The sequence below is a fragment of the Ascaphus truei genome, chromosome 12 (genome assembly GCF_040206685.1).
Source record: "Ascaphus truei isolate aAscTru1 chromosome 12, aAscTru1.hap1, whole genome shotgun sequence".
NCBI lineage: Eukaryota > Metazoa > Chordata > Amphibia > Anura > Ascaphidae > Ascaphus > Ascaphus truei.
Window position 1 is genome coordinate 40,151,777 of NC_134494.1, and position 25,359 is coordinate 40,177,135.

Below are 25,359 nucleotides of genomic sequence, written 5' to 3' on the forward strand. Positions count from 1 at the left end.
ACTGGCGTCTTGTGTTGCGTATTAGAGTAGTCGGGTATCGTGCCTGTGTGTATGTATACTTCTGTGCATACGTACATACACGTCTCGTGATCTACAGCCTGAAAGAAGGTGAACTGCTAAAACTTGAATTCTGTACACTCAGAGAAATGTGTTTTCAAAGTTTTGATTTGGTAAAATGTGAAAAAAGTGTTGAGGCTTCCAGGCTCCTAATATAAATTTTTATACAATTGTATCAACAACAACAAAAAATGAACAAACTGAAAAAAAAAGAAAATGGAAGGAATAAAGCCTGTCAGGATGTCATTTCTATTTTTATAGAGGTTTTGTACAGCTCGGAAGGGTGAGCAATATTTATTGCCTAAATTATTTCACTGGAAAGAGATTTTGTAGAATTCGGATGATGGTGATTTTATTTTGTTTTATACAGATAACTCCTGCATCTTTTTCACAAAACATCTTAAGATGTGTGGGGATTGGGCATAAATCATGCCTATTGGAGTGGGGGGCAGTCTGCGTTTTTTAAATGTGAGGCCAGTCCCTTCCTGGTTTGTCCGTACTGAACCCTTTGAGGTCCTCACAGCTGTAGCACGTCAGTCCCAAGGAGTTGAGCGAAATAAGTTTTTGCACAGCGAGTTGTTTATGCGATGTCACACAACCTTATTTCCCAGTATCTCATTATAGGAATCCTTAATCCCTACATTGCTGGAGGTTGTACCTGCCTTAGTCTAACCCTAAACTTCATTTCAACGCATTGCAGAGACTGCCAGCTCAGAAGGGTGTATTAGAGCAGAGGGGTTCCTACCTGTGTACTCCGTGATCACACCAGGTTTTAGAAATAACCAATAAATGTTGACAAAAGGAGTGAATACACTTGGTTTACAGTTAAATATATTGGTGTTTTAGAAACCTTGTCTGGCTCCATCCCTGTGGAATGGTTGTAGAACTCCTCTTTTAATTAGTAAAATGTTGCGTTTTTAGGTCTAGTAATTAATTGTAAGTCTAAAGATTTGACTAGGTTTATACTCATGCAATGTCCTTTTTTTAAGGCTAGGTGCTCGGCTCATAAATAAGTGAATGAATGTTCGTGCTAAGTGTAGAGATGGGGCTTGAGGGGGGGGGGGGTTAGTACACCCTGTGTTATGGTTTTATTTGGAGGTGCTAAAAGGTTCCCCAGCAGAGGCCCCGAGTTTGTATCGACCTGTTATTTGCATGGAGATGTCGGGAGTTCTGCAGGTTTTCAGTCACACGTGTCTCCCCCGTCTGTCTGTCCCATTCTGTCCATGTTGGGTGCTGGGCTGAGCTCGCATTGAGCCTGCGTTTGTGTTGGGTCCCTCCTTGCATGGTGATTCTAGTCTCTAATTTGTCAGGTGTTGTGTACCTTCCAGAACCTCTCACAGTTTGTGTGTGTGTGTGTGACACCTTGTGTTATCTCCCTTCCAGATCTTGAGGGCCCTCACGTCAACCCTGGGCCCTCAGGGTCTGTGCATGCCCTCCCTCAGCTGGCCCTGTGCCTAGCAGTGTGTCTTTCTCTCTGATTTGTATATGTATTGCGTTGTGTAACTCAGTGCTTCTCCCTGTTCTCTGGTTTGTTTTTGTTTTCTAGATCCCTTCCTGCCATTTGTTCATCATTGTGCCTCTAAAGCATGTCGGTGTGGCGTTCAAGTACATCGTCCAAATCCCTGTCTCTTCAGCTTCTTTGATGCTTGAACTCTCACCTCTGAACTTGTGTTGACCTTTTTGATGCTGATGTGTAATTTTTTTTGTGTGTGTTTTTTTTTAATGATGTTTTCTTCTCTGTATGTTTCCTTGTGTGTTGCCAAATTGGTTTTGCTACAAAGACTGCTAAGAGGGACACAATATTTAAACCTGCATTTGATTATTAAAAAAAAATATAAATCTATTTTTCTAGAAATTCATAAAGTAACCACTTGATTTTGGAATGATACTTTGTACCTTTTATCTTTTGAGCAGGCTTTGCTGGCACACCCATGTTTAACATTTTGTGTTTTGTGTTTGTACCAACCAAACTGATTTCCCAATGTCTTTCGGCTTCAGTTAAGGGGGTAAAAAAATATATATATATTTTTCCAAAGAAACGACATCAGTGTAATTAGAATCTCTTTCTAAAAGGGGTCTGTCACATCTTGCTGTCCAAAAATGGATTTCGCTTTTTGTTTTGTGTTCCTGGAGAAGCGTTTTTTTGTGACACCCCCACCACCCCCCCCCATAATTTTCCGTAGTAATGTCGCTCCCCCTAACTTTCAGGTCCTGTCATCTGCTCGGCCTATGTCTAAAGTGAACCTTTTAGTGGGGGAATGTTTGTCTAACACAGGGGTGGGCAGCTCCAGTCCTCGAGGGCCCCCAACAGGTCAACGATATCCCTGCTTCAGCATAGGTGGCTCTGTCAAACTGCATCACCTGTGCAGGCTCAGACTGAGCCACAGGTTGAGCTGCCTGTGCTGAAGCAGAGATAGCCTTAAAACCTGACCTGTTGGGGGCTCTTAAAAAGTGGAGTTTGCCCACCCCATGGTCTTGCATATCTCCTCAGCAAATGTGACCCGTTTGTTTTTCCTCATTAAACTGATTGTGCCAAGAAGCGGTTCTGCTTTGTCCTGTGCATGTCTTGGTTTCATCACCGCTCAGCTGCTCTCCCCCCTTTGGGATCACTGAGCAATTTTGTTTGTGTTTCAGAGGTAACAGTACATGCAAAGAAGGGGGAGGGGGGGAGAAACACCATTTTCTAAGTTGGTTAGCAGTGTCCTTTTAATTTGTGTTTTGTGAATAGATATAGCATACATGCATCAGGCTGTGTGTTCAGACTGCGTGTTGTATCTCCAGCTCCCTCGTTGTCTGCTGGATCCCCACAGTGTTATTATTGTACGGTATCTGAATGTAACTGTTGGTACCATGACGAAGAAGAAATTGGCTGATGGCAGAGGTCAGTGCCGCCTCCCTTAGCCCACTTCTCACCCGGTGGGCCCAGGTGTGGATAGTGCATTGTTTTAGCATGCACACTAAGCGGATTCCTGTGCTGACACAGGGACCTCCCAGGTCCATGGGACAGGTGAGCGGAAAGGAACCTCAAGCCAGAGAGAAATCCAAACCCCCTCTCCTCATTAATCCCACGTACTGGCGCGCCTTGTGCGCACACAAGCTGTTTGCAGGCTGGTGCTGCATCTGTGCATTTAACATAAGGTTACAAAATGCCTCTCTATTACTTGGACAGGCTGTGCCAGCTGCTTTTTATTTCACTACTTAAAGCCTTGTTGGATTTGTAGCCTTAAGAAAGAACCAGCCTGACAAGGAGCGTGTTTGCATTGTGATTAGCTCCCAGCACTCCCCCTGGTGCCAGTCTATCTACAGAACGCAGGCCGGTGGCCCGGCTCGGAGCTCGCTACAAAGCGCTTCTAAACGTGGGTTTGGTGCTGAGGTTCTGAATGCAGCAGCGCAGTCTTAACACACAGCAGCACCGTGCTGGGCTGCAAGCCGTGTGAGAGCCCATCTCTCAGCTTCTGGCAGCAGGGCATTTCCCATCACTTCCTCACAACCCATGTCACATTAGAGAAGCGCTTAAGAAAACCTCTGGGCATCATCTCTAGGTAACATCAAAATGCCAAATGGCTTTTTGTTCTGACTACTTTAAAAAAAAAAAAGAAAAAAAAACATTTAAAAAAAAAATATAGCAAAATGAAAACTAGTTCTGTGGTGATTTTAATGCATTGACATGATGTACCCTCTCTGCCTTCCTGATCTTTGCCTGCTTTTTGTGAATAATTATAATAATAAAAAAACAAAGAAAAAAAATCTTTTGAAGACAAACCTGTGGGCTTTTATATTGGTACAAACTGATTGTAGTTAACACTAGGGTTTTGTACAGTTTTTTGCCTTTTTCTACTAGAAAACAATGTAAAGTGATTTATTTCACAATGTGAAGTTAAAAACAAACCAATTGCCACTATGACCAAGCTGTCGTCCTGTGCTGCAGTAACAGGACCCATGAAATCTCCACCCCCACCCCTGTCCTCACCCCCATCTCCCCTCTCAGCCCCCCTCAGATGCTTTTCTTACCTGTCTTGAATTTTCTTTCCCTTTTTTTTGTTTTTGTTTTCTTGTTTGTTTTGATTTGCAAAGCAAAACTAGTTATTTTTTTTGTGTTATTTTTTGTGTGTGTGTGTGAAATTGTGTTGTAATCTGTAGGAAATATGGATTTACTTTAATGGTTTAAGAGGAAAAAGGTAACCACTACTGCATAGCGAATCGCTGCGTTTGTGGATTAAAAAGAATTCTGTTTAAGTTTGAAACCAGCGAGTCTGTGTTAAATGATTAACCCTTTGTAACCTTTTCTTTCTGTCCCCATGGGGTACTTACCGCTGTTTAAATTGTGCATACACACGTACCGACTAGAAGTCATTTTGTAAACAGTGTGGTACCTGCCTTTGTTTGTTTGCTATTAAACTGTTTGAGAAGATTCGGTCTTGTAGTTTTATTTGACAACCAGACGCCCTTCCTTCACAGCTGTATTAGTGGGGGCGGATAAACCTTTCAGATCAACTGGAGGACGCTGTGGATACTGGAAATGGGATGCCAGAATCCCAGAGCAGTGCTGTTCTCTCCAATAACTTATTGGTTTGGTCATCTTTCCGTTGCAATAGAAAACATCTCTGTGAGAAATGGCATCTAGCCATCTCGGGGGTCCCCCTAACCCTTCCTGCGGGGGCTCCCCCTAACCCTTCCTGCGGGGGCTCCCCCTAACCCTTCCCGCCGGGGCTCCCCCTAACCCTTCCCGCCGGGGCTCCCCCTAACCCTTCCCGCCGGGGCTCCCCCTAACCCTTCCCGCCGGGGCTCCCCCTAACCCTTCCCGCCGGGGCTCCCCCTAACCCTTCCCGCCGGGGCTCCCCCTAACCCTTCCCGCCGGGGCTCACCCTAACACTTCCCGCCGGGGCTCACCCTAACCCTTCCCGCCGGGGCTCACCCTAACCCTTCCCGCCGGGGCTCCCCCTAACCCTTCCCGCCGGGGCTCCCCCTAACCCTTCCTCAGAAAGTTTGCAGGAAAATATAAGATTGTGATGGGCAGCTAGTACTTGGGCGGCACAGTCATCTTAGCCCTCTGAAATTCTCACCCCTCCAGTTTATCATTTGTCTCTTGGGATATTTATAAACAGCTCTGGTCTCCGGGAGAGGGAGGGAGGGAGAGAGATGAAATGAAACATGGTGTGGTGGTGGGATACAAGGTCTTTAAATTTGGATCTTGTTGCATGTTTCTGTTAATGGGAGCAGGGGTGGGGTTTGGTGCTAGCTCTGTGACCTTGAGTCACTAGGATTGGCATTCCTTTGAAGAGAGAATCCTGAGACTGGCAGGCACAGCTGTGGCCAATGGTGGGGGGCAGGGCCCGGAATCTGGACGCCTCTCGCAACCCAGGCGTGTACATTTTCACTTCCAAGCTGGGCTTCCCGATGTTTTGCTACTGCCGTTTTATGCTTGTTCAGCGACCACCATCAGGATCGCAAGCTGCTGTATCCAAAATATTTCCTGGGCGGATTTACTAGCCCGTCTACCCGCATTTTTTCATAGTTTTAGTGTCTGTACCTTGCAAACTATGGATCCTGCCGTTTCATAATCCCAGGCTTGCCTTCCTTTCCTTCATCTGAGTTATTCTTTGCAGTCTTCTGGCTCTGCATACACAGGGTTATATGAACCTTCTGGGTCCAGGGATGGGTCAGGACCAAACCAAGCAGCAGATACAGAAAGGACTTCAGCTCTATCAGTCTAACCAGACCGAGAAAGCTCTGCAGGTTTGGACTAAGGTGTTGGAGAAGACCATTGATGCTGCTGGCAGGTTCCGGGTCCTGGGGTGCCTGATCACGGCTCACTCTGAGATGGGAAGGTACAAGGACATGTTAAAGGTAACCGTAGAGTACCACTGACCTGACACACGGAAGATGGGGACACATGGGTACAGAACTTGCAGTATATGCAAGGGAAATGTATTAATTTAAAGAGCAAACGAGAGGAGTTTGTGCATATATATGCACTATATAGTGGGAAATCAAAGAATTGATCTTCACAAGTGGATTGCTGTTAGTGGTCCGAATGAATTGAGATTTGATGGTTCTTAAAATGTCATGATTGTGTCTTCACATGGGGTGTATTCCCCCAGACCTTGGCAAATCTTGAGTAATAACGAGTGAAGGTATGTGGTTCATTGACCCACCATTGTATAGAGCAGAGTTTTTCAACCTGGGTTCCTAGCAAACCTTGGGTTACCTGGGCATCCCTAAAGGGTTCCCTGTAAATTTCAGGTAATTTTTAAATTGTGCCAAAAGCAGAAGAATTTGCAATGCATCTGATCTCAGACACGCTATTAGAGAGGGTTGGGGTTCCTTACAATGCATCTGATCACAGACGCGCTATTAGAGAGGGTTGGAGATCCTATCAATGCATCAGATCTCGGACACGCTATTACAGAGGGTCGGGGTTCCTTACAGTGCATCTGATCTCAGACGCGCTACTAGAGAGGGTCGGGGTTCCTTACAATGCATCTGATCTCAGACGCGCTATTAGAGGGTTGGGGTTCCTCAGAATTTCACATAGGGTTCCTTAACCAAAAAAAGGCTAGAAACCACTGGTATAGAATAATGCTAAATGACGGTTCTGTAGTGTGTATGGGAGTATCTTGTGATGTTGGACTACGTGCAGTTGTGTCCCCACTTCCATTTATTGAGGCTCCGATCCTTCAGGCAGTTGGCTCAGCCGAGCTGTGAGATGGAAATCAGATTGGTACAGATGGCAGGTTTGATGGTTTCTCACTACTGCATAGTCTTCTCTAGTGTGTTCGTCACCCCCAGCAGCTAAGATCCTTCCGGTGACAGTCGAGTGAAGGCTGTAGTACAGACATCGTGGCCTTGCTCTTAACCCCACTGTGGCCTCGGGTCTGCAACAGATTGCAAAGCAATGTTTGCTGGACCCTTTGTCAGGAATACGATCTTACGCTGTAGCGCACCACAATAAGATTCAATAGCACGATAACATACATTGTTACTTTTAGGTAAGGAGGTCCCTTCCCCAAGGAGCTTACAATCTATAAGGAAGGCGAAGTGGAAACATAGGGTACAGGGTGATGGGAAGGTTGGTGTTTTTCGGATCAGCTGCCGCCTTTGGACGACGTAGGAGCTCTATCACTATGATTTTGCTATTAAAGTGTTCTGTATAGAGACGGTAAGAGTAGTGGTTTGGGGATATCCATGCAAAGCCAAGAGGGTAAGAATGTTTTATGAGCAGATGAAGCTCAGTGTCCCCCACCCGACCCTTCACTATATTCGGGATATAAGGTGTCTTAAAGACTAACGCCCCTATTCAATATGCTATGTGCTGAACCAGATCTGCTCCCTTTAAATGAATGGATGTAACTGCAGCAAAGGGAAGAAACCACCATTAAAATCAAGTACCTAAGAGCTTCATAACACGGATCCAACTCGCAGCCAGTAGGTTACTACGTGGTCAGGGATTGAGAAAAGCAGCTTCAACCAGTCCAGGGTATTTAATTGGCATCACGTTCAATTGGCCATGTCTGTATTGGAGATATTTAGATGCATTCGGGATTGTGATTACTTTTATTTGACCAACATGAGCATGCATCAAAGATGTAAATAGTGTGCAAACTTCACAGGTGTCGCTACACCTGTCCTGTTATTCCAGTAAAAGGTATCGCGGCGTGCAGCAATTTAAATCCCGGGCTTGCTTAAGTGCTCCAGGGCCGACCTCCATGTTAAGAGAAGCCTCCGGCTTCTGGACCCCACATTCCACTGTACAATCCAGCCCTGGCGGAAGATGTTCCTCCTTAGCGAGGCCTAGTAGGAATCTTGTACATAAGGGGCCTCTAAACAGAAACGCTACAATGACAAGCTGGGTTTGTAATCGAGCCCGGAGAGCAGAGGAAGATGCATGCCCGGGGAACATGATCTATTCATTACATATACTTGCATTAAGGCGGGGGTTCTCAACGCCAGTCCTACAGCCGCCGCCCCAAATGGTTCTGCTTTTCAGGATATGCCTGCTTCAGCACAGGTGGCTCAGCCTGCTGGCTGTTCGATTGAGCCAACTGTGCTGAAGCTGGGATGTCCTTAAAACCTGACCTGTTGGGGGGGACTTGAGGACTGTAGTTGAGCGCCCTGCGCTAAGGGCCTTGTTGAGTTGTAATTATTGTAGTAACATTAAACGCCCTAGACATTAATACACACATTTAAACATTAGTATTTCTTTTGGTGCCGCACAATACCATGTGGGAAGGATGCACTGGCACTGACCTACACCCATGTTGCTGTTGGAACATCCTGAAATGTAGAAGTATGTAATGCAAGTATACGCGCATCCACATGTATGTTTTGTGTGCTACAAGTTTGCAGTGATCCAGATTGACACGGCCCGAGAGATGGAGGACCCGGACTTTCTGACCGAGAGCTACCTGAACCTGGCCCGCAGCAACGAGAAGCTGTGCGAGTTCCAGAAGACCATATCCTACTGCAAGACCTGCCTGAACATGCAGGGGACGTCGGTCAGCCTGCAGCTGAACGGACAGGTCTGCCTGAGCCTGGGGAACGCCTACCTGGGCCTCAGCGTGTTTCAGAAGGCCCTGGAGTGCTTCGAGAAGGCCTTGAGATATTCTCACAACAATGACGACAAGATGCTGGAGTGCAGAGTATGCTGCAGCCTGGGGGGTCTCTACACGCATCTTAAGGTTAGAGGACAGAAGGGGGGGGGGGTCGTACAAAAGGCAGCTGGCTCGTTTTGGAGAAATGCCTTCAACTAAAGCTTCCACCTGGGCTGCTTTGCACAGGTCTGCAGAAAATACATTTTCTGTCACAGGAGTGGCCAACTCCAGTGCCCAAGGGCCGCCAACAAACAGGTCAGGTTTTCAGGATATCCCTGCTTTAGCACTAGTGGTGCAGTCGAAGGCTGAACCACTGACTGAGCCACCTGTGCTGAAGCAGGGATAGCCTTAAAACCTGACCTGTTTGTTGGTGGTCCTTGAGGACTGGGGTTGGCCGCCCCTGTTCTGGAATAAATGACAATTACCGGCTTGTTCAATCAGGGGTTGTGAAGCTGCTTCCAGTGCTGGAAATACGTACGGGGGTTATTCATTCAGCTGCTTCCAGTGCTGGAAATACGTGAGGGGGTTATTCATTAAGCTGCTGCAGTGCTGGAAATACGTACGGGGGTTATTCATTACGCTGCTTCCAGTGCTGGAAATACGTACGGGGGTTATTCATTAAGCTGCTGCAGTGCTGATTTAGGGGGCTATCCCTCACATACCCTTACTAGGGTCAGAGCCCCAAGCAGCACTATCGCAGTTGAATAAATGTAAACTCTGCATATTGAGCTCTGTGAAATAAAGTACAGCAGGCTGCCTTTCCTATCGCTGCTCCTTGCTACATCTCCCATCTTCACTGCTCTCCCAGACACCTGGATCGGGTTCAGCCTTCCAGACATTTGCTAGCTGTACCTTCACCCCGAGGAGAGAAGCCCCCGGGAATATTAATACGTTTGTCCCAGTGGGGCATGCATTAACCCTTTCCTAATAATACATTACTTGTACAGAGGGTTTTCCAACCGTGCCTCCGCTCCAAGCAGATAGTCGGATTATACGGCAGATATTCTGTGTTTTGCCAAACTTCATGTTCGAGGGCTTTTTGGCCCAGAGTCTCCATGGACTCAATAGGGATCTCTGTCCCAAAACTGCTCGAACTGCCACTTCAGTGGTTATAGAATCGCCCCCTCAATCTTGTAATCTCGGTTGTGTTTCGTGAGCTGAGTTTCTCCAGTTTTATCTGCATTCTATGTTTCTGACCATCCCAAGTAGTGTGTTTGTGCAGTCACTTCACAGGGCAGTGAAAGCACAAGCTCGTAATGAGAACCCAGACCAGAGCAATCTGTAAATATCTGTTTGAACGCGAGGCAATTTATGGTGCTTACAGTGGCACCAATAACCTCCCCAGATAAGCTGGCACTGCAGGCAGCTGGGGAAAGTCACAGCAGCATTTCCTAAAGAGAGATGCGTTATGCAAGCTCCTAAACCGGCTGTGCTTGGTCCTTTTGTTAAGTGACTCAGAGGTTCTCAACTCCTGTCCTGAAGTCCGTGCCACTGATTGAGCCACCTGTGCTTAAGCTGGGATAGCCCCAAAACCTGCCATGTTGGGGGAGGAGGGGAGGCATTGAGGGCTCCCGTTGAGAACCCCTGAAGTAACTAGTTTCCTTATGCTGAGGCATTTCTGCACGGCTTCCACACCCCATTCCTGTAGCAACCGTTCTCTCTGACATACAGTAAACGCATCACTAAACCAGTCAGCATATGAAAGCAAAGGGCCGTGAATGGGAGCCGGCATCAACGTCACTCTGTTGTGATTTTGTATGTATGTCTTTATTTATATTGTCCAGGTATATGAAGTAAATGCTGCACACCTTAAATAGTTAGAATGATACAATTAGCGGTGCTCCTGTGCTTGAATGAAAGCCTGTTTCCAGTCCTAGATCAGTAGTAGAAGGAACACAGGGCACAACGGGTTTCTGCAAATCTAAACTCATTTATTGAGCCAACACAACGTTTCGACCTCAAAGGTCTTTATCAAGTGACATAGTGGCACTATGTCACTTGATAAAGACCTTTGAGGTCGAAACGTTGTGTTTATTTATATAGTACCGTTAATGTACATGGCGCTTCACAGCAGTAATATACGGGACAAACATATGAATAACAAATAATATAAATAACACAAAGGGGAGAAGCGGTTCAGGCATAAAAGTAACATTTAGGAAGAGGGGTCCCTGCTCCAAAGAGCTTACAATCTAATTGGTTGGTAGGAAGAACGTACAGACACAGTAGGAGGGCGTTCTGGTAAGTGCGTCTGCAAGGGGCCAAGCTTTATGTATAGGGTGTTAATTATCAGCCACGGTGCTACTCGTATGCTTCCTTAAGCAGGTGGGTCTTAAAGGTGGATAGAGAGGGTGCTAGTCGGGTATTGAAGGGAAGAGCATTCCAGAGGTGTGGGGCAGTCAGTGAGAAAGGTTCAAGGCGGGAGAGGGCTTTAGATACAAAGGGGGTAGAGAGAAGACATAATTGAGCAGAACGCAAGAGTCGGAATGGTGTATAGCGAGAAATTACAGCTGAGATGTAAGGAGGGGCAGAGGAGTGTAAAGCTTTAAAAGTGAGGAGAATGGAGTGTGTGATACGGGATTTGATGGGAAGCCAGGACAGGGATATTAGCAGGGAAGACGCCGAGACAGATTTCGGAAAGAGTAGAGTGATTCTGGCAGCAGCATTTAGGATAGATTGTAGGGGAGACAAGTGAGAGGCAGGGAGGCCGGACAGCAGGAGGTTACAGTAATCGAGACGGGAGAGAATGAGGGTCTGTCAGAGTTTTTGCAGTCGAGTAACAGAGGAAAGGGCTTGATTTAAACCTTTTTTCAATACATGAATAAAGATAGGAATTTACATTTCCGAGCTGTCGTACTGATGATACATGCGGTTGTAAAGGTAACCATTTAGTATTAATTGGGTATTTTATTTCTGCTTCCAACCAGTTTATGAGCACTTTAATGACAATAACAACTGAAAAATGGATGCAGCGCCTTAGAAATGGCATCTTCTAATTCCCCTAGAGAGGAAAGAGGCTGCCGAATAAATGCTCATTCATTTAGTCTCTGTGCTGCGTAAGCATTACCCAGGCGCGCTCTGGGAAATGGGGCATATTGGAAGCATGCCTGATGTCCCCTCGGGGGTTTCTGTGTTCTTGCTGCAGGACTATGAGAAGGCTCTCTTCTTCCCCTGTAAGGCGGCCGAGCTGGTGAACGATTACGGGAAGGGCTGGAGCCTCAAATACCGCGCAATGAGCCAGTACCACATGGCAGTGGCATACCGCAAGCTGGGGCGTTTGTCTGATGCAATGGAGTGCTGTGAGGTATGAGGCGTGATCAGGAGGGGGCACGGGTCGGGCAGGGGTACTGTACTGATCCCGCACTCACTTCAACCCCTTATCACACAGACTTTTAGCAATAATGAGCAGGGGAATTGGACGTAATAGGACGAGACTTTCTTCAGGGACTACGTAAGAGTGCAATGAAAACTCGGCCTTGTAACTGATGTGCCAGTTCTGTATGTGCATGTCGCAGCCCCCTCTTCCCTCTCTATGCTAGGCTGGCTGTATGTGCATGTCGCAGCCCCCTCTTCCCTCCCTATGCTAGGCTGGCTGTATGTGCATGTCGCAGCCCCCTCTTCCCTCCCTGTGCTAGGCTGGCTGTATGTGCATGTCGCAGCCCCCTCTTCCCTCCCTATGCTAGGCTGGCTGTATGTGCATGTCGCAGCCCCCTCTTCCCTCCCTGTGCTAGGCTGGCTGTATGTGCATGTCGCAGCCCCCTCTTCCCTCCCTATGCTAGGCTGGCTGTATGTGCATGTCGCAGCCCCCTCTTCCCTCCCTGTGCTAGGCTGGCTGTATGTGCATGTCGCAGCCCCCTCTTCCCTCCCTATGCTAGGCTGGCTGTATGTGCATGTCGCAGCCCCCACTTCCCTCCCTGTGCTAGGCTGGCTGTATGTGCATGTCGCAGCCCCCTCTTCCCTCCCTATGCTAGGCTGGCTGTATGTGCATGTCGCAGCCCCCACTTCCCTCCCTGTGCTAGGCTGGCTGTATGTGCATGTCGCAGCCCCCTCTTCCCTCCCTATGCTAGGCTGGCTGTATGTGCATGTCGCAGCCCCCTCTTCCCTCCCTATGCCAGGCTGGCTGTATGTGCATGTCGCAGCCCCCTCTTCCCTCCCTGTGCTAGGCTGGCTGTATGTGCATGTCGCAGCCCCCTCTTCCCTCCCTGTGCTAGGCTGGTTGTATGTGCACGTCGCAGCCCCCTCTTCCCTCCCTATGCTAGGCTGGCTGTATGTGCATGTCGCAGCCCCCTCTTCCCTCCCTATGCTAGGCTGGCTGTATGTGCATGTCGCAGCCCCCTCTTCCCTCCCTATGCTAGGCTGGCTGTATGTGCATGTCGCAGCCCCCTCTTCCCTCCCTATGCTAGGCTGGCTGTATGTGCATGTCGCAGCCCCCTCTTCCCTCCCTGTGCTAGGCTGACTGTATGTGCATGTCGCAGCCCCCTCTTCCCTCCCTGTGCTAGACTGACGGTATGTGCATGTCGCAGCCCCCTCTTCCCTCCCTATGCTAGGCTGGCTGTATGTGCATGTCGCAGCCCCCTCTTCCCTCCCTATGCTAGGCTGGCTGTATGTGAATGTCGCAGCCCCCTCTTCCCTCCCTGTGCTAGGCTGGCTGTATGTGCATGTCGCAGCCCCCTCTTCCCTCCCTGTGCTAGGCTGGCTGTATGTGCATGTTGCAGCCCCCTCTTCCCTCCCTATGCTAGGCTGGCTGTATGTGAGCCACCTGTGCTGAAGCAGGGACTGGTTCAGCCACCTGTGCTGAAGCAGGGACCGGTTGAGCCACCTGTGCTGAAGCTGGGACTGATTGAGCCACCTGTGGCTGTATGTGCATGTCGCAGCCCCCTCTTCCCTCCCTATGCTAGGCTGGCTGTATGTGCATGTCGCAGCCCCCTCTTCCCTCCCTATGCTAGGCTGGCTGTATGTGCATGTCGCAGCCCCCTCTTCCCTCCCTATGCTAGGCTGACTGTATGTGCATGTCGCAGCCCCCTCTTCCCTCCCTATGCTAGGCTGGCTGTATGTGCATGTCGCAGCCCCCTCTTCCCTCCCTATGCTAGGCTGGCTGTATGTGCATGTCGCAGCCCCCTCTTCCCTCCCTATGCTAGGCTGGCTGTATGTGCACGTCGCAGCCCCCTCTTCCCTCCCTATGCTAGGCTGACTGTATGTGCATGTCGCAGCCCCCTCTTCCCTCCCTATGCTAGGCTGGCTGTATGTGCATGTCGCAGCCCCCTCTTCTTTCCCTATGCTAGGCTGGCTGTATGTGCATGTCGCAGCCCCCTCTTCCCTCCCTATGCTAGGCTGGCTGTATGTGCATGTCGCAGCCCCCTCTTCCCTCCCTATGCTAGGCTGGCTGTATGTGCATGTCGCAGCCCCCTCTTCCCTCCCTATGCTAGGCTGGCTGTATGTGCATGTCGCAGCCCCCTCTTCCCTCCCTATGCTAGGCTGGCTGTATGTGCATGTCGCAGCCCCCTCTTCCCTCTCTATGCTAGGCTGGCTGTATGTGCATGTCGCAGCCCCCTCTTCCCTCCCTATGCTAGGCTGGCTGTATGTGCATGTCGCAGCCCCCTCTTCCCTCCCTATGCTAGGCTGGCTGTATGTGCATGTCGCAGCCCCCTCTTCCCTCCCTATGCTAGGCTGGCTGTATGTGCATGTCGCAGCCCCCTCTTCCCTCCCTATGCTAGGCTGGCTGTATGTGCATGTCGCAGCCCCCCCCTTCTTTCCCTATGCTAGGCTGGCTGCAGATTGTCTCCATAGTATGTCTTTTCTACAGATGTACTGGCTTCTGTACTCCTGTATAGCACATGTGAAGGAGACACGTGTGAGGTCTCGTAAACCTGTGTACAGCTGTGGAGTACTCTCGTGATGGTCCATTAAATGGTATCACAACCTGCATCACCCCCCCCCCCCCACGCCCAGCTTCTCCGGGACCAACACAGCTGTGAGAAGCCTCCTGCCCCTCCCTGTGTGATTACACTGAGACTTATTGTGCCTATGTTCCCTGAGAACACTGCCGGGATGCAGTATTATTACTCTCCTATGCCTCGCGCTGGGCACGCTGTGCAGTGATACAGAATTATTACTCTCCTATGCCTCGTGCTGGGCAGCGATGCAGTATTATTACTCTCCTATGCCTCACGCTGGGCACACACTGCAGTGTTGCAGTATTATTACTCTCCTATGCCTCGCGCTGGGCACACACTGTGCAGTGTTGCAGTATTATTACTCTCATATGCCCCACGCTGGGCACACTAGGCGGTGATTCAGTATTATTACTCTCATATGCACACATGGTGCCGTAATAAAGTATTAATACTCTCTGATGCACTGCGCTGGACACAAAAGTGCAGTATTATTACTCTGATGCCTCCTGCTGGGCACACGTTGTGCAGTATTATTACTCTCCAATGTTCCGCGCTGGGCACATGTTGTGCAGTATTACTACTCTCGGATGCCTCCCGCTGGGCACACGCTGTGCAGTATTACTACTCTCAGATACCTCCCGCTGGACACACGCTGTGCAGTATTACTACTCTCAGATGCCTCCCGCTGGGCACACGCTGTGCAGTATTATTACTCTCGGATGCCTCCCGCTGGGTACACGCTGTGCAGGTGTCATATCAATGCTCATCATTTCAGGAGTCCATGAAGATCGCCCTGCAGCACGGCGACCGCCCACTGCAAGCTCTCTGTCTCCTGAGCTTTGCCGACATCCACCGGGGTCACGGTGACATCGAGGTGAGTCGGTGGGCGCGCAGTCTTACCATGGCAGGAAATCGGGATGTGACAGGGTTACCACAAAAAACAAGCTAGAAACGCAAACATGCTTCTGTGCCCACCTAGTCTAGACAGTTAAGACGTTGGCACTACACTGACCTCACTTTTCTCTCTGATCCCTTGTGCCTGCCCCAAGTATTTTAAATGAATTTACTTCTTCACTACCTCCTCTGGGAGCCTGTCCCATGCATCAACGCTGCGTGCATGACCCGTGGGTGGGGGCCCTGGTCCCATGCATCAACGCTGCGTGCATGACCCGTGGGTGGGGGCACCAGGAGAGCTGTCTGTGACCCGGGTCCCATGCATCAACGCTGCGTGCATGACCCGTGGGTGGGGGCACCAGGAGAGCTGTCTGTGACCCGGGTCCCATGCATCAACGCTGCGTGCATGACCCGTGGGTGGGGGCACCAGGAGAGCTGTCTGTGACCCGGGTCCCATGCATCAACGCTCCGTGCATGACCTGTGGGTGGGGGCCCTGGTCCCATGCATCAACGCTCAGTGCATGACCTGTGGGTGGGGGCACCAGGAGAGCTGTCTGTGACCCGGGTCCCATGCATCAACGCTCCGTGCATGACCCGTGGGTGGGGGCACCAGGAGAGCTGTCTGTGACCCGGGTCCCATGCATCAACGCTCCGTGCATGACCTGTGGGTGGGGGCACCAGGAGAGCTGTCTGTGACCCGGGTCCCATGCATCAACGCTCCATGCATGACCTGTGGGTGGGGGCCCTGGTCCCATGCATCAACGCTCAGTGCATGACCCGTGGGTGGGGGCCCTGGTCCCATGCATCAACGCTCCGTGCATGACCTGTGGGTGGGGGGCCCCGGGAGACCTGTCTGTGACCCTGGTCCCATGCATCAACGCTCAGTGCATGACCTGTGGGTGGGGGCCCTGGTCCCATGCATCAACGCTCAGTGCATGACCCGTGGGTGGGGGCCCTGGTCCCATGCATCAACGCTCAGTGCATGACCTGTGGGTGGGGGCCCTGGTCCCACGCATCAACGCTCAGTGCATGACCCGTGGGTGGGGGCCCTGGTCCCATGCATCAACACTCCGTGCATGACCTGTGGGTGGGGGGCCCCGGGAGAGCTGTCTGTGGCCCTGGTCCCATGCATCAACGCTCAGTGCATGACCTGTGGGTGGGGGCCCCCGGGAGAGCTGTCTGTGGCCCTGGTCCCATGCATCAATGCTCAGTGTGGGTGACCCGTGTCCGAACATTCCCTTTTTTCCCATCTCCATTACACGCTTTGTTTATTGACAAAATCAGGCACAGTTGTTTCCATAAACACATAGCCAACAAGCTCTGAGAAATCCCAAACATTACCATATAATATGTGTGTGTGTGTGTGTGTGTGTGTGTGTGTGTGTGTGTGTGTCAAGAGGAGTGCTAGTGGGCGTGGCTAAATGTATACAAGAAAAAACAGTGTGCTGAAGCAGGGACTGGTTGAGCCACCTGTGCTGAAGCAGGGACTGGTTGAGCCACCTGTGCTGAAGCAGGGACCGGTTGAGCCACCTGTGCTGAAGCAGGGACCGGTTGAGCCACCTGTGCTGAAGCAGGGACCGGTTGAGCCACCTGTGCTGAAGCAGGGACCGATTGAGCCACCTGTGCTGAAGCAGGGACCAATTGAGCCACCTGTGCTGAAGCTGGGACTGATTGAGCCACCTGTGCTGAAGCAGGGATATCCCCAATACCTGGCGTGTTGATGGCCCTTGATTACTAAAGATTGGCACCCCTGATTTTAAACCTATTACAAATACTCACTTTTTTTCCCTCTCCAAATGATTATATTATTTTTACGCCCGCGGAATAGGCAGGGCGAGTCCCTTTCAAATCGATTCTCTCTCCTTTTTAAGAAAGGAGAACTGAGAAAGTATTGGTCCTACATCAGCTTTGGTCCCACTTCACCCATTTGTGCTTAACTGCTGTGTATCAGTACTTTGCAGGCGGGGTGTTGTGCGAGACGGTGTGTGGGAGACGGCGTGTGCGCGGGAGGCGGTGCGTGCGTGCATGGGAGACAGTGTTGATGAGCTGCTGTGTATCAGTACTTGCAGGCGATGCGTTCCGCCTGTGGGAGACAGTGTTGATGAGCTGCTGTGTATCAGTACTTTGCAGGCGACGCGTTCCGCCTGTGGGAGACAGTGTTGATGAGCTGCTGTGTATCAGTACTTTGCAGGCGATGCGTTCCGCCTGTGGGAGACAGTCTTAATGAGCTGCTGTGTATCAGTCCTTTGCAGGCGACGCGTTCCGCCTGTGGGAGACAGTGTTGATGAGCTGCTGTGTATCAGTCCTTTGCAGGCGACGCGTTCCGCCTGTGGGAGACAGTGTTAATGAGCTGCTGTGTATCAGTACTTTGCAGGCGACGCGTTCCGCCTGTGGGAGACAGTGTTAATGAGCTGGCTGTGTATCAGTACTTTGCAGGCGATGCGTTCCGCCTGTGGGAGACAGTGTTGATGAGCTGCTGTGTAGCCTTGTGTTCTGGGCGTTGATTGCCACTCTCGTCCTCAGAAAGCGATTCCTCGGTACGACTCCTCCATGAGCATCATGACGGAAATCGGTAACCGCCTGGGTCAGACCCACGTCCTCCTGGGTGTGTCAAAGTGCTGGCTGCAGCAGAAGGAAATGGATAAGGTGACTTGGGGACAGTGCGGAGGATGGGGAGGTTGGCAGTGAGGGAGGGGGGCACGGCTACTGCCCACATTATCTGCATGCAAATCCAAGCTTGGCAAGGTAGCGTGTGTGTGTGTGTGTGTGTGTTATGGGGGAGGCTCTCGCTGCTGCTGTCCCACACTACCTGTTAGGTAAATAATGTGAGGCTTAAGCAAGCAATAGAGGACAGCACTGATGCAGCTTGTGCATTGGAAATAAGCATTGCACTGTTATGTGAGAGGGGGGAGTCCTGCATTTCTATGTGAGGTGGGGGGGGGGGGGTTGTTCTGCACTGCTATGTGAGGGGGGGGGGTGAGAGTCCTGCATTTCTATGTGAGAGGGTGGGAGGGTCCTGCATTTCTATGTGAGTGGGGGGAGGGTGAGAGTCCTGCATTTCTATGTGAGAGGGTGGGAGGGTCCTGCATTTCTATGTGAGTGGGGGGGGGGGGGAGTTCTGCACTGCTATGTGAGGGGGGGGTGAGAGTCCTGCATTTCTATGTGAGAGGGTGGGAGGGTCCTGCGCTTCTGTGATGAGAGATTCCTGCACTTCTATATGAGGGGGGGGGGGGGGGGAAAGAGTCCTACACTTCTATGTGGGGTAGGGTGGGGGGGAAGAGTCCTACACTTCTATGTGGGGGTAGGGGGGGAAGAGTCCTACACTTCTATGTGGGGGGGGGGGGGGGGTCCTGCACTTCTATATGAGAGGGGGGGGGCGGGGGAGTCCTGCGCTGATATGTGAGAGGGGGGGTCCTGCACTTCTATATGAGAGGGGGGGGCGGGGGGAGTCCTGCACTTCTATGTGAGGGGGGGAGGGGTCCTGCGCTGCTATGTGAGGGGGGGGGGGGAGAAGTCCTTTGCTGCTATGTGAGGGAGGAGGGGGGGTGAGCGAGTTGGCCGGCATTGCGTGGGATTACATCTGTTCTGGATAGCTCTGGGTATGTCGGTTACACAATAACGAGCGTTGGCCGCCGGCTCTCACACGTGTGTTTAATCTCCAGGCCCTGGATGGGCTCCAAAAAGCCCAGGAGTTGGCAGAAGAAATAGGTAATAAGGTTAGTAAGGGAAGAAAGGAGTGTTACTCGTGCCTCCCGCCCCACCCCCACCCCCCTCTGTGCTCCTCACACTGTGTGCCTCCCCCTTTGCTCTCCCTCCCACTCTGTGCACCCTTACTCACCTCTCCCCCACTCCCCCCCCACACACTTTGGCTGCCCTCCCTCACCCCTCCCCCCACCCCACTCCCATCCCCAGCTCTGCCTGCTGAAGGTCCACTGTCTGAGTGAGATCATCTTCCGCACGCGGCAGCAGCAGCGGGAGCTCCGGGCGCACGTGGTCCGGTTCCACGAGTGCGTGGAGGAGATGGAGTTATACTGTGGCATGTGCGGGGAATCCATCGGGGAGAAGAACAGCCAGCTGCAGGCACTGCCGTGCTCCCACGTCTTCCACCTGCGGTGAGGGACCGCGCGCGCGCCGTGGTAACAGAACACCTGTGTGCCTCGCAGTAACGCCCCTGCACTGTAACACCGCCTACGTAAGGGGTCTCCTCCGCTGAAACCCACTACAGTATTTCCCATGGAATCCCCCTTAATGTGATTATTTCATTTGCTATTTCTGGTCCAATTCTTTTACACTAGTATTGCCCCAATTCTGCAGCTGGGAGACACTAGCAAACAAACCCCCCAGAATCCATGTGCCTCGTAACCCTCGTTAGTTTGGGCTGTATTTATTCCGTGGCGTTATCGGTGCTGCTTGTCCTTTCTAGTGGCAACGTTATATGTCCTGTGATCTCCCCTGATGTAGAACTTGCTGCTGAGTGGAGTTTGTTCTCTCTCTCTCCCTTCCAGGTGTCTCCAAACCAATGGCACCCGTGGGTGCCCAAATTGCCGCCGCTCCTCTGTGAAGCCCGGCTTTGTGTGAGCGCGCCGGGCAGACCGTTTAATTGACGTATATTCCAGAACGAGTTGAAGGGGCACCTGGCTTGTTTCCAGTGCCGTCCTCGACCCACGGGCACAGGTTCGGTGCGGGGACGGAGTTTTTCGGTGGTGCATCTGGTACCTGCGTTCACCGACACCCACGCGCTTCTGTCACGCGTGATGTCCAGCTGGCCCAGGTAGAGGCTGGGGTGCGGAGCCAGAAAGCACCGCGCCATACGGGTGTCCTTTTTCATATATAGTTTTTTACATCTGTTTTATACTTCGCGCTGCCGGGGTATGTGCCGGGGGATGTCTGAACTGCCCCAGTAATGAGGGCAGATCACTTCCTCATGTCTCGTTACAAACACTGCATCCCAACACACCGCAATGAATACGGACTCTTTGGTCCAACTTATTTACCAGTTTCCCTTATTTAACCAGAACCCCTTCTTGCTTATAGGTTTTTTTTTTTTTATTATTCCATATTTCCACACTCTTGGTATGTTTTTTTTATTTATTTTTTATTGCTCTTACCAGCTCTGCTGGAAGGCTGTTCCGTGCATCCACTCAGATTTCCCACAAGCCCCCCTCCCTCTTTCTTTAGCGCCCGACGTCTTGTTCGGGTTTTTTTTTTAGTGTAGCAGCAAATCGCAACGCTTCCCTCGCGTCCCTTATTTATACCTTAGGCAGACACTTTCAAATAAGTCATATCCCTCTCCCTTTCCTACCTCCGAACGTAGGTTGGGGTTCAGAAATGTTTCTCGGTAAGGCTTTCATTGTAAACCAGGGGTGCCAAACTCGGTCCTCAAGGGCCACCAACAGGCCAGATTTTGCTGAAGCAGGGATATCCATAAAAGCTGGCCTGCTCGTGGCCCTTGAGGACTGAGTTTGATACCCCTGCTATATACCCTTTGGACCATCGCAATATATAATGGGTGGGGAACACTGTACCGCCCTCTATACTAAACCTCTGCGCAAAGCAATGCGTCTCTAGCCTTTGCAGCAGCTAAGGGGTTAAACAAAGGTTTTTGGATAGAGAGAGGGGGGGACGGACATTGTTTTGTTTATATTTCTACTTTTTTTTTTAATCTTTATTTTTTTGCATTGGTAAATGTTTCTGTCTACACTGTGTGTGAGCGTGGAATTTATTGGCATGTGGTTTGGGTTCGTATCCACATTCTCGTCTCCGTTTCCTGTGCATTGAACGCCCGGTTCTGTGCGCGCGCATGCGCTGTGGGCGATCTTGACGTACTACTGCCATCTCGTGCGCAGCGTGCAGAATGCAGGTGTTCTGTCCACCGGAGGAGCCAATCATTGATAGGAGTAAACAGCTAAGCAGGATAATGCAGTGGGACTTCCAGGTTAGACGGGTGGTGGGGGGGGGGGGGTCCTCTTTATCCGACAGGAGCTAGACGCCACAAACAGAATCTTCAATTCAGTACTAAGTCTTGGCAGACAAACGGTCAGTTCTGCATAATGTCCCCAATTTGTAGACACTGGGATCTTTCTACTAAAGTCGCAAAACTGGTATACAATGAGAGCAAACAAACCAGCACAGTATTTCAGGGGAAAGGGGATCCTACTAAATGCAACTGGGGGTCTTCTGCCTTTGATAAATCTGGTGCCATTCCTTGCACTGGCCTTGCTTTATTTTTGCAGACTGGAGACATTAGCAAATGTCAGAGTTTTATTTTGGTTAAGGAACCCTTTGATTAAATTGTGAAATTCTGCGAAACCCCAACCCTCTCTACTAGGACGTCTGAGATCAGATGCATTGTAAGGAACCCCAACCCTCTCTAATAGCGCGTCTGAGATCAGATGCATTGTAAGGAACCCCAACCCTCTCTAATAGCGCGTCTGAGATCAGATACATTGTAAGGAACCGCAACCCTCTCTAATAGCGCGTCTGAGATCAGATGCATTGTAAGGAACCCCAACCCTCTCTAATAGCGCGTCTGAGATCAGATGCATTGTAAGGAACCCCAACCCTCTCTAATAGCGCGTCTGAGATCAGATACAATTTACATTTTTCTGTATTTGGTACACTCTTCAAATGACCTGAAAATTACAGAATTGCCCCGCGGAACCCCTGTTGGAAAACACTGGTATATACAGAGTATGGAAGACCACTAAGCCTGTCGGCTCCTATAAGACCGCAGGAATAAGAGTGTACAAGCCAACAGCTTTTTCAGGCAGCTCCAGACCGGTGCTGGCTCGCCGTGTGTCGCCCATAACAAGTGTCCCTGCTCCCCTTGTTTTTAAGTGGATAACCCAGGCTGACCCTAGGACCCAGGAGTGGCCAACTCCCAGTTCTCAAGGGCCACCAACAGGTTAGGTGTTCAGCATATCCCTGCTTCAGCACAGGTGGTGCAGACACTGAGCCACCTGTGCTGAAGTGGGGATAGCCTGAAAACCTGACCTGTTGGTGGCCCTTGAGGACTGGAGTTGGCCTCCCCTGCTATAACCTTATCCCTGTTTTCCCCGGAAAGACTCACTGAAGAAGTGAGTGGCGAGGAAGCCGGGCGCCTGAACGGAGGAGTCGCTGTGGAAATGGATGAGCAGAGAGCGGCTGGAGGAGGTGACGTCCAGCAGTGGGGTGGGACCACATTGCTTCTTCTGTCTGCGGCCATCGCGGAGGAGAAAATAATCATAAGAGCAGCCCGGCGAGGATTCCAGGCTGAACGGTTCAACGTGGAGTGTAATCTGCAACAACATGGCAGGACTTTAACCTTTTATTTCTGTGCCAGGGCTGAGGCACAAATAACCTTCCCCCATGCACGTGCAAACTACTGCTTCATATCTAGGAATAAAACTACATTCTTATGGGTGTCATCTTATTATCCCCCACTCCCTCCTTTCTGTCTCAGATCGTCCTCTCGCACCCCTATCTGATGCCCACCTCTCCCTTTCCCCTCCTCTCATGTCTCTCCTCCCTCTTAACCCCTCTTCTGCCCCCTCCCTCTCTTCCTCTCTCCTCCCCTCTTATCCATATCCCTTTCTCACTCATCCCTGGGCCCCTCCTTTCTTCCAAGCTGTACATGGCGAGAGCCTCTAGTGGTTCCTCATAAGTTGTATAATATCTATGCAGCATGTCGGTGCCACCTCCGAACATATCTTAGTAGTCTTTCATATGCTCTCGTAGCCTTGAGCCCCCAGAAAGTCCTTGTCTGTTCCTCTTAGTTACCTTATTCCCAGGAGGAGCCCATAGGATCCACACACAGTCCACGGAGTTGGGGTACTTGGCAGGGAAACCTGGGGATGAGAAGTTCCCTGCTGGGCTAGTTATGGATCCGCCACATTTTACTGGGAAACCAAAAGACTTTGCGTCATCACAAGCACCCCACACGGCTCACAGCTTTTACCTACAGAGAGTGCCCCACACGGCTCACAGCTGTTGGACTTAGGTGCAAGTAACCAACAAAAATATTTGCTCCTATGGCCTTGTTGGACCTTGCGAGACCTGTTGTGTAACCTGTAATTCTCTGTTTTGTTTTGGTTTGTTTTCCCCTTCTGTATCCCTTCTATGTCTTTATTTGAAAATGCACAATAAAAAGAGATAAAAAATAAAATTGTTTGGGTACTTAGTTACATAGTATAAGAATAAGGAGTCTGATTCCAGGACTCTTCCATTACGTTAAAGATATACGTTACCATATGTAAAGATGAAAGCTTTAGACTCACCGAAGTCATACTTTGCTCTAAAGCTGACTCCTACTCCGTTGCTGACAAACTCAACCTTCACCAGGTTTGAAGAGGCCACGAGCCCCACTGGCCAAGTCTTCCCACAGGTCTTTGGGAGGAGAAGTGGGGACTCGCTGCTCGGTCCATCGTGAACCTTCACAAAGCCCCGGCCACAGGCCGGAGAAGATGGAATATCAAACGCTTCAAACTGCAGGAAGACCTGGAAAAGCAGACGGGGGAGACCGGAAGGTTCTAACGGAAAATACTGGAAGAAATACTATGCAAAATAACTCCCTAAAGTACAGCCTTGGCATGGGCGAGTGGTTGTCCAAGGAAATCCCCACCAAGGAGGCAGACCCAGTCTGTGGGTAGTCTATCTATTCTATGTGTATGAATCAGTCTACTTGGTGTATATGTGTGTATGAGTCTGCATCTATCAGTATAAGTGTATGTTTCTACATCTGCATTGCCCCAAATTTGTCTGCAAGGGTTCCACAAGAACTGCTCCCCTCTGCACAGAGCCAGTGTGTATAAAGGTTAACATCTGGGATTTATTGCTGCAATGTGTTTTGTCATCCCCACCCCCTGCAGCGTTTAGAACTGGACAAAGGAATTTCAAAGTCCAGCTGAAGTAATTCAGAACCCCTTCTGCCTACGTCGCCCTAAAGGCGGCCCGCTGAAGAGTGTGGACCATTTGGTAATGTTACAGCTTCTCTATTGCTTCTAAAACTCACCAGTTCCCTGTACATTGGATCCCCAGATCAACCTGCGTGTCTCTGGTCCTGGTGGGGAGGGACCTACAACACATGACCGGACCCTCCAGCACTGCAGTGTTTAATAAAGCTTTGAAATCTTAACCAGTGCGCTGCTGATCCTCTGGCATTGAAAGGGTTAATTTAGCACCCCCTGCGTATGCAGTTACAGGGCTCCTGTCTTGCCCCCCCCCCCCCGCCCCCTCTCTGTCTGTGCCCCGGTACCTTGCCCTCTGGTACACGGATCAGCCACACACAGGATGAAGTGTTCGGGTGCAGCGCTGACTCCCAGGAAATTCCCCCGTTAGGATCCGGCAACAGAAAGCTGCAAACACCTTTAAAGAAGAACACGTGGCCTGGGTTTCAATATGCTGCAAAGCCTCTTCCCTGTGCTAGAGACTGGTTCTGTCCCCTTCTTGTGAATGGAGCCTTACTCTCCCCCCAGCATTCGGAAGCAGCTGCTGGGCATATTGCATAGAGCAGCCCGTGGTGATATAGAGTCCTGCAGAGGAGTAGTTGCAGCTAATGAAGCTTTGATCCTCTAATCCTATTAGAGCACTGGGACTCCTTTTCTGAGAGGTGCCATCTTTATTCTAGGGACGGATTACACCTCAATGAAGAGGGATCTTCTGTACTAGGGGGGAGAATGTTAAAAAGGTTGGAGGACATTTCAAACTAGGATGGAGGATGGAGGATGGAGGGGGGAGGGGAATGAAACAGATAACGAACTAAATAGAATAGAGGAGAATACATGGGGTTATAGAGGTAGAATGAGGGCACGTGTGAGACACCCATAGTAAATACAGATAATACTAGAAAACTTCTAAAGACTAAACCAAGTGGGCGCAGAAAGGAAGGAGCAGATAAGATAATAGTACAGGCTGAAAAAAACCTTAAATGCATGGTTGCTAATGCA

At 50.4% G+C, this 25,359-nt stretch overlaps 3 protein-coding genes across 27 annotated transcripts in view; 2 read left to right on the forward strand and 1 right to left on the reverse strand.

Moving 5' to 3' along the window:
• Positions 1–4,468, forward strand: part of CELF1 (CUGBP Elav-like family member 1) — a 38,669-nt gene extending 34,201 nt beyond the window's left edge. For all 19 annotated transcript variants that reach the window (XM_075567443.1, XM_075567433.1, XM_075567441.1 and 16 more), the window contains one exon: positions 1,604–4,468. The gene's annotated coding sequence lies outside the window, so the exon portion shown is untranslated. The remainder of the gene's footprint in view (positions 1–1,603) is intronic.
• Positions 4,469–4,604: 136 nt separating this feature from the next.
• Positions 4,605–23,549, forward strand: RAPSN (receptor associated protein of the synapse). Of its 3 annotated transcripts, none has more exons than XM_075567458.1 (8): positions 4,605–5,904; positions 8,397–8,735; positions 11,794–11,952; positions 15,318–15,416; positions 17,960–18,082; positions 19,099–19,152; positions 19,349–19,548; positions 19,942–23,549. In XM_075567458.1, the coding sequence occupies exons 1-8, from the start codon at positions 5,692–5,694 to the stop codon at positions 20,012–20,014; spliced, it is 1,260 nt and encodes a 419-aa protein (XP_075423573.1). In that variant the 5' UTR covers positions 4,605–5,691; the 3' UTR covers positions 20,015–23,549. The 3 variants fall into 3 exon arrangements, with proteins under 3 accessions (XP_075423573.1, XP_075423574.1, XP_075423575.1); XM_075567459.1 differs by having other exon boundaries at positions 19,406–19,548; XM_075567460.1 differs by lacking the exon at positions 19,942–23,549 and having other exon boundaries at positions 19,099–19,144; positions 19,349–19,502.
• Positions 20,601–25,359, reverse strand: part of LOC142464163 (embryonic protein UVS.2-like) — a 29,576-nt gene continuing 24,817 nt past the window's right edge. For 2 of the 5 annotated variants that reach the window (XM_075567457.1, XM_075567453.1), the window contains exons 9-12: positions 24,669–24,778; positions 23,692–23,911; positions 23,195–23,313; positions 22,430–22,713 (exon numbers count right to left, since the gene is read on the reverse strand). In XM_075567457.1, the coding sequence (XP_075423572.1) occupies positions 22,477–22,713; positions 23,195–23,313; positions 23,692–23,911; positions 24,669–24,778 (686 nt within the window). In that variant the 3' untranslated portion in view covers positions 22,430–22,476. Of the gene's footprint in view, positions 21,419–22,429; positions 22,714–23,194; positions 23,314–23,691; positions 23,912–24,668; positions 24,779–25,359 lie in introns of those variants that run through there. The other 3 variants (XM_075567454.1, XM_075567456.1, XM_075567455.1) reach the window with 3 other exon arrangements.

What these genes read in the sequence shown, in the direction of transcription:
- RAPSN (XM_075567458.1), top strand. Translation starts at nt 5,692, where the DNA reads ATGAACCTTCTGGGTCCAGGGATGGGTCAGGACCAAACCAAGCAGCAG. An exon ending in AGCAGAAGGAAATGGATAAG is followed by an intron (nt 18,083 to 19,098) that starts GTGACTTGGGGA and finishes TTTAATCTCCAG; the next exon opens with GCCCTGGATGGGCTCCAAAA. An exon ending in TCCCACGTCTTCCACCTGCG is followed by an intron (nt 19,549 to 19,941) that starts GTGAGGGACCGC and finishes TCTCCCTTCCAG; the next exon opens with GTGTCTCCAAACCAATGGCA.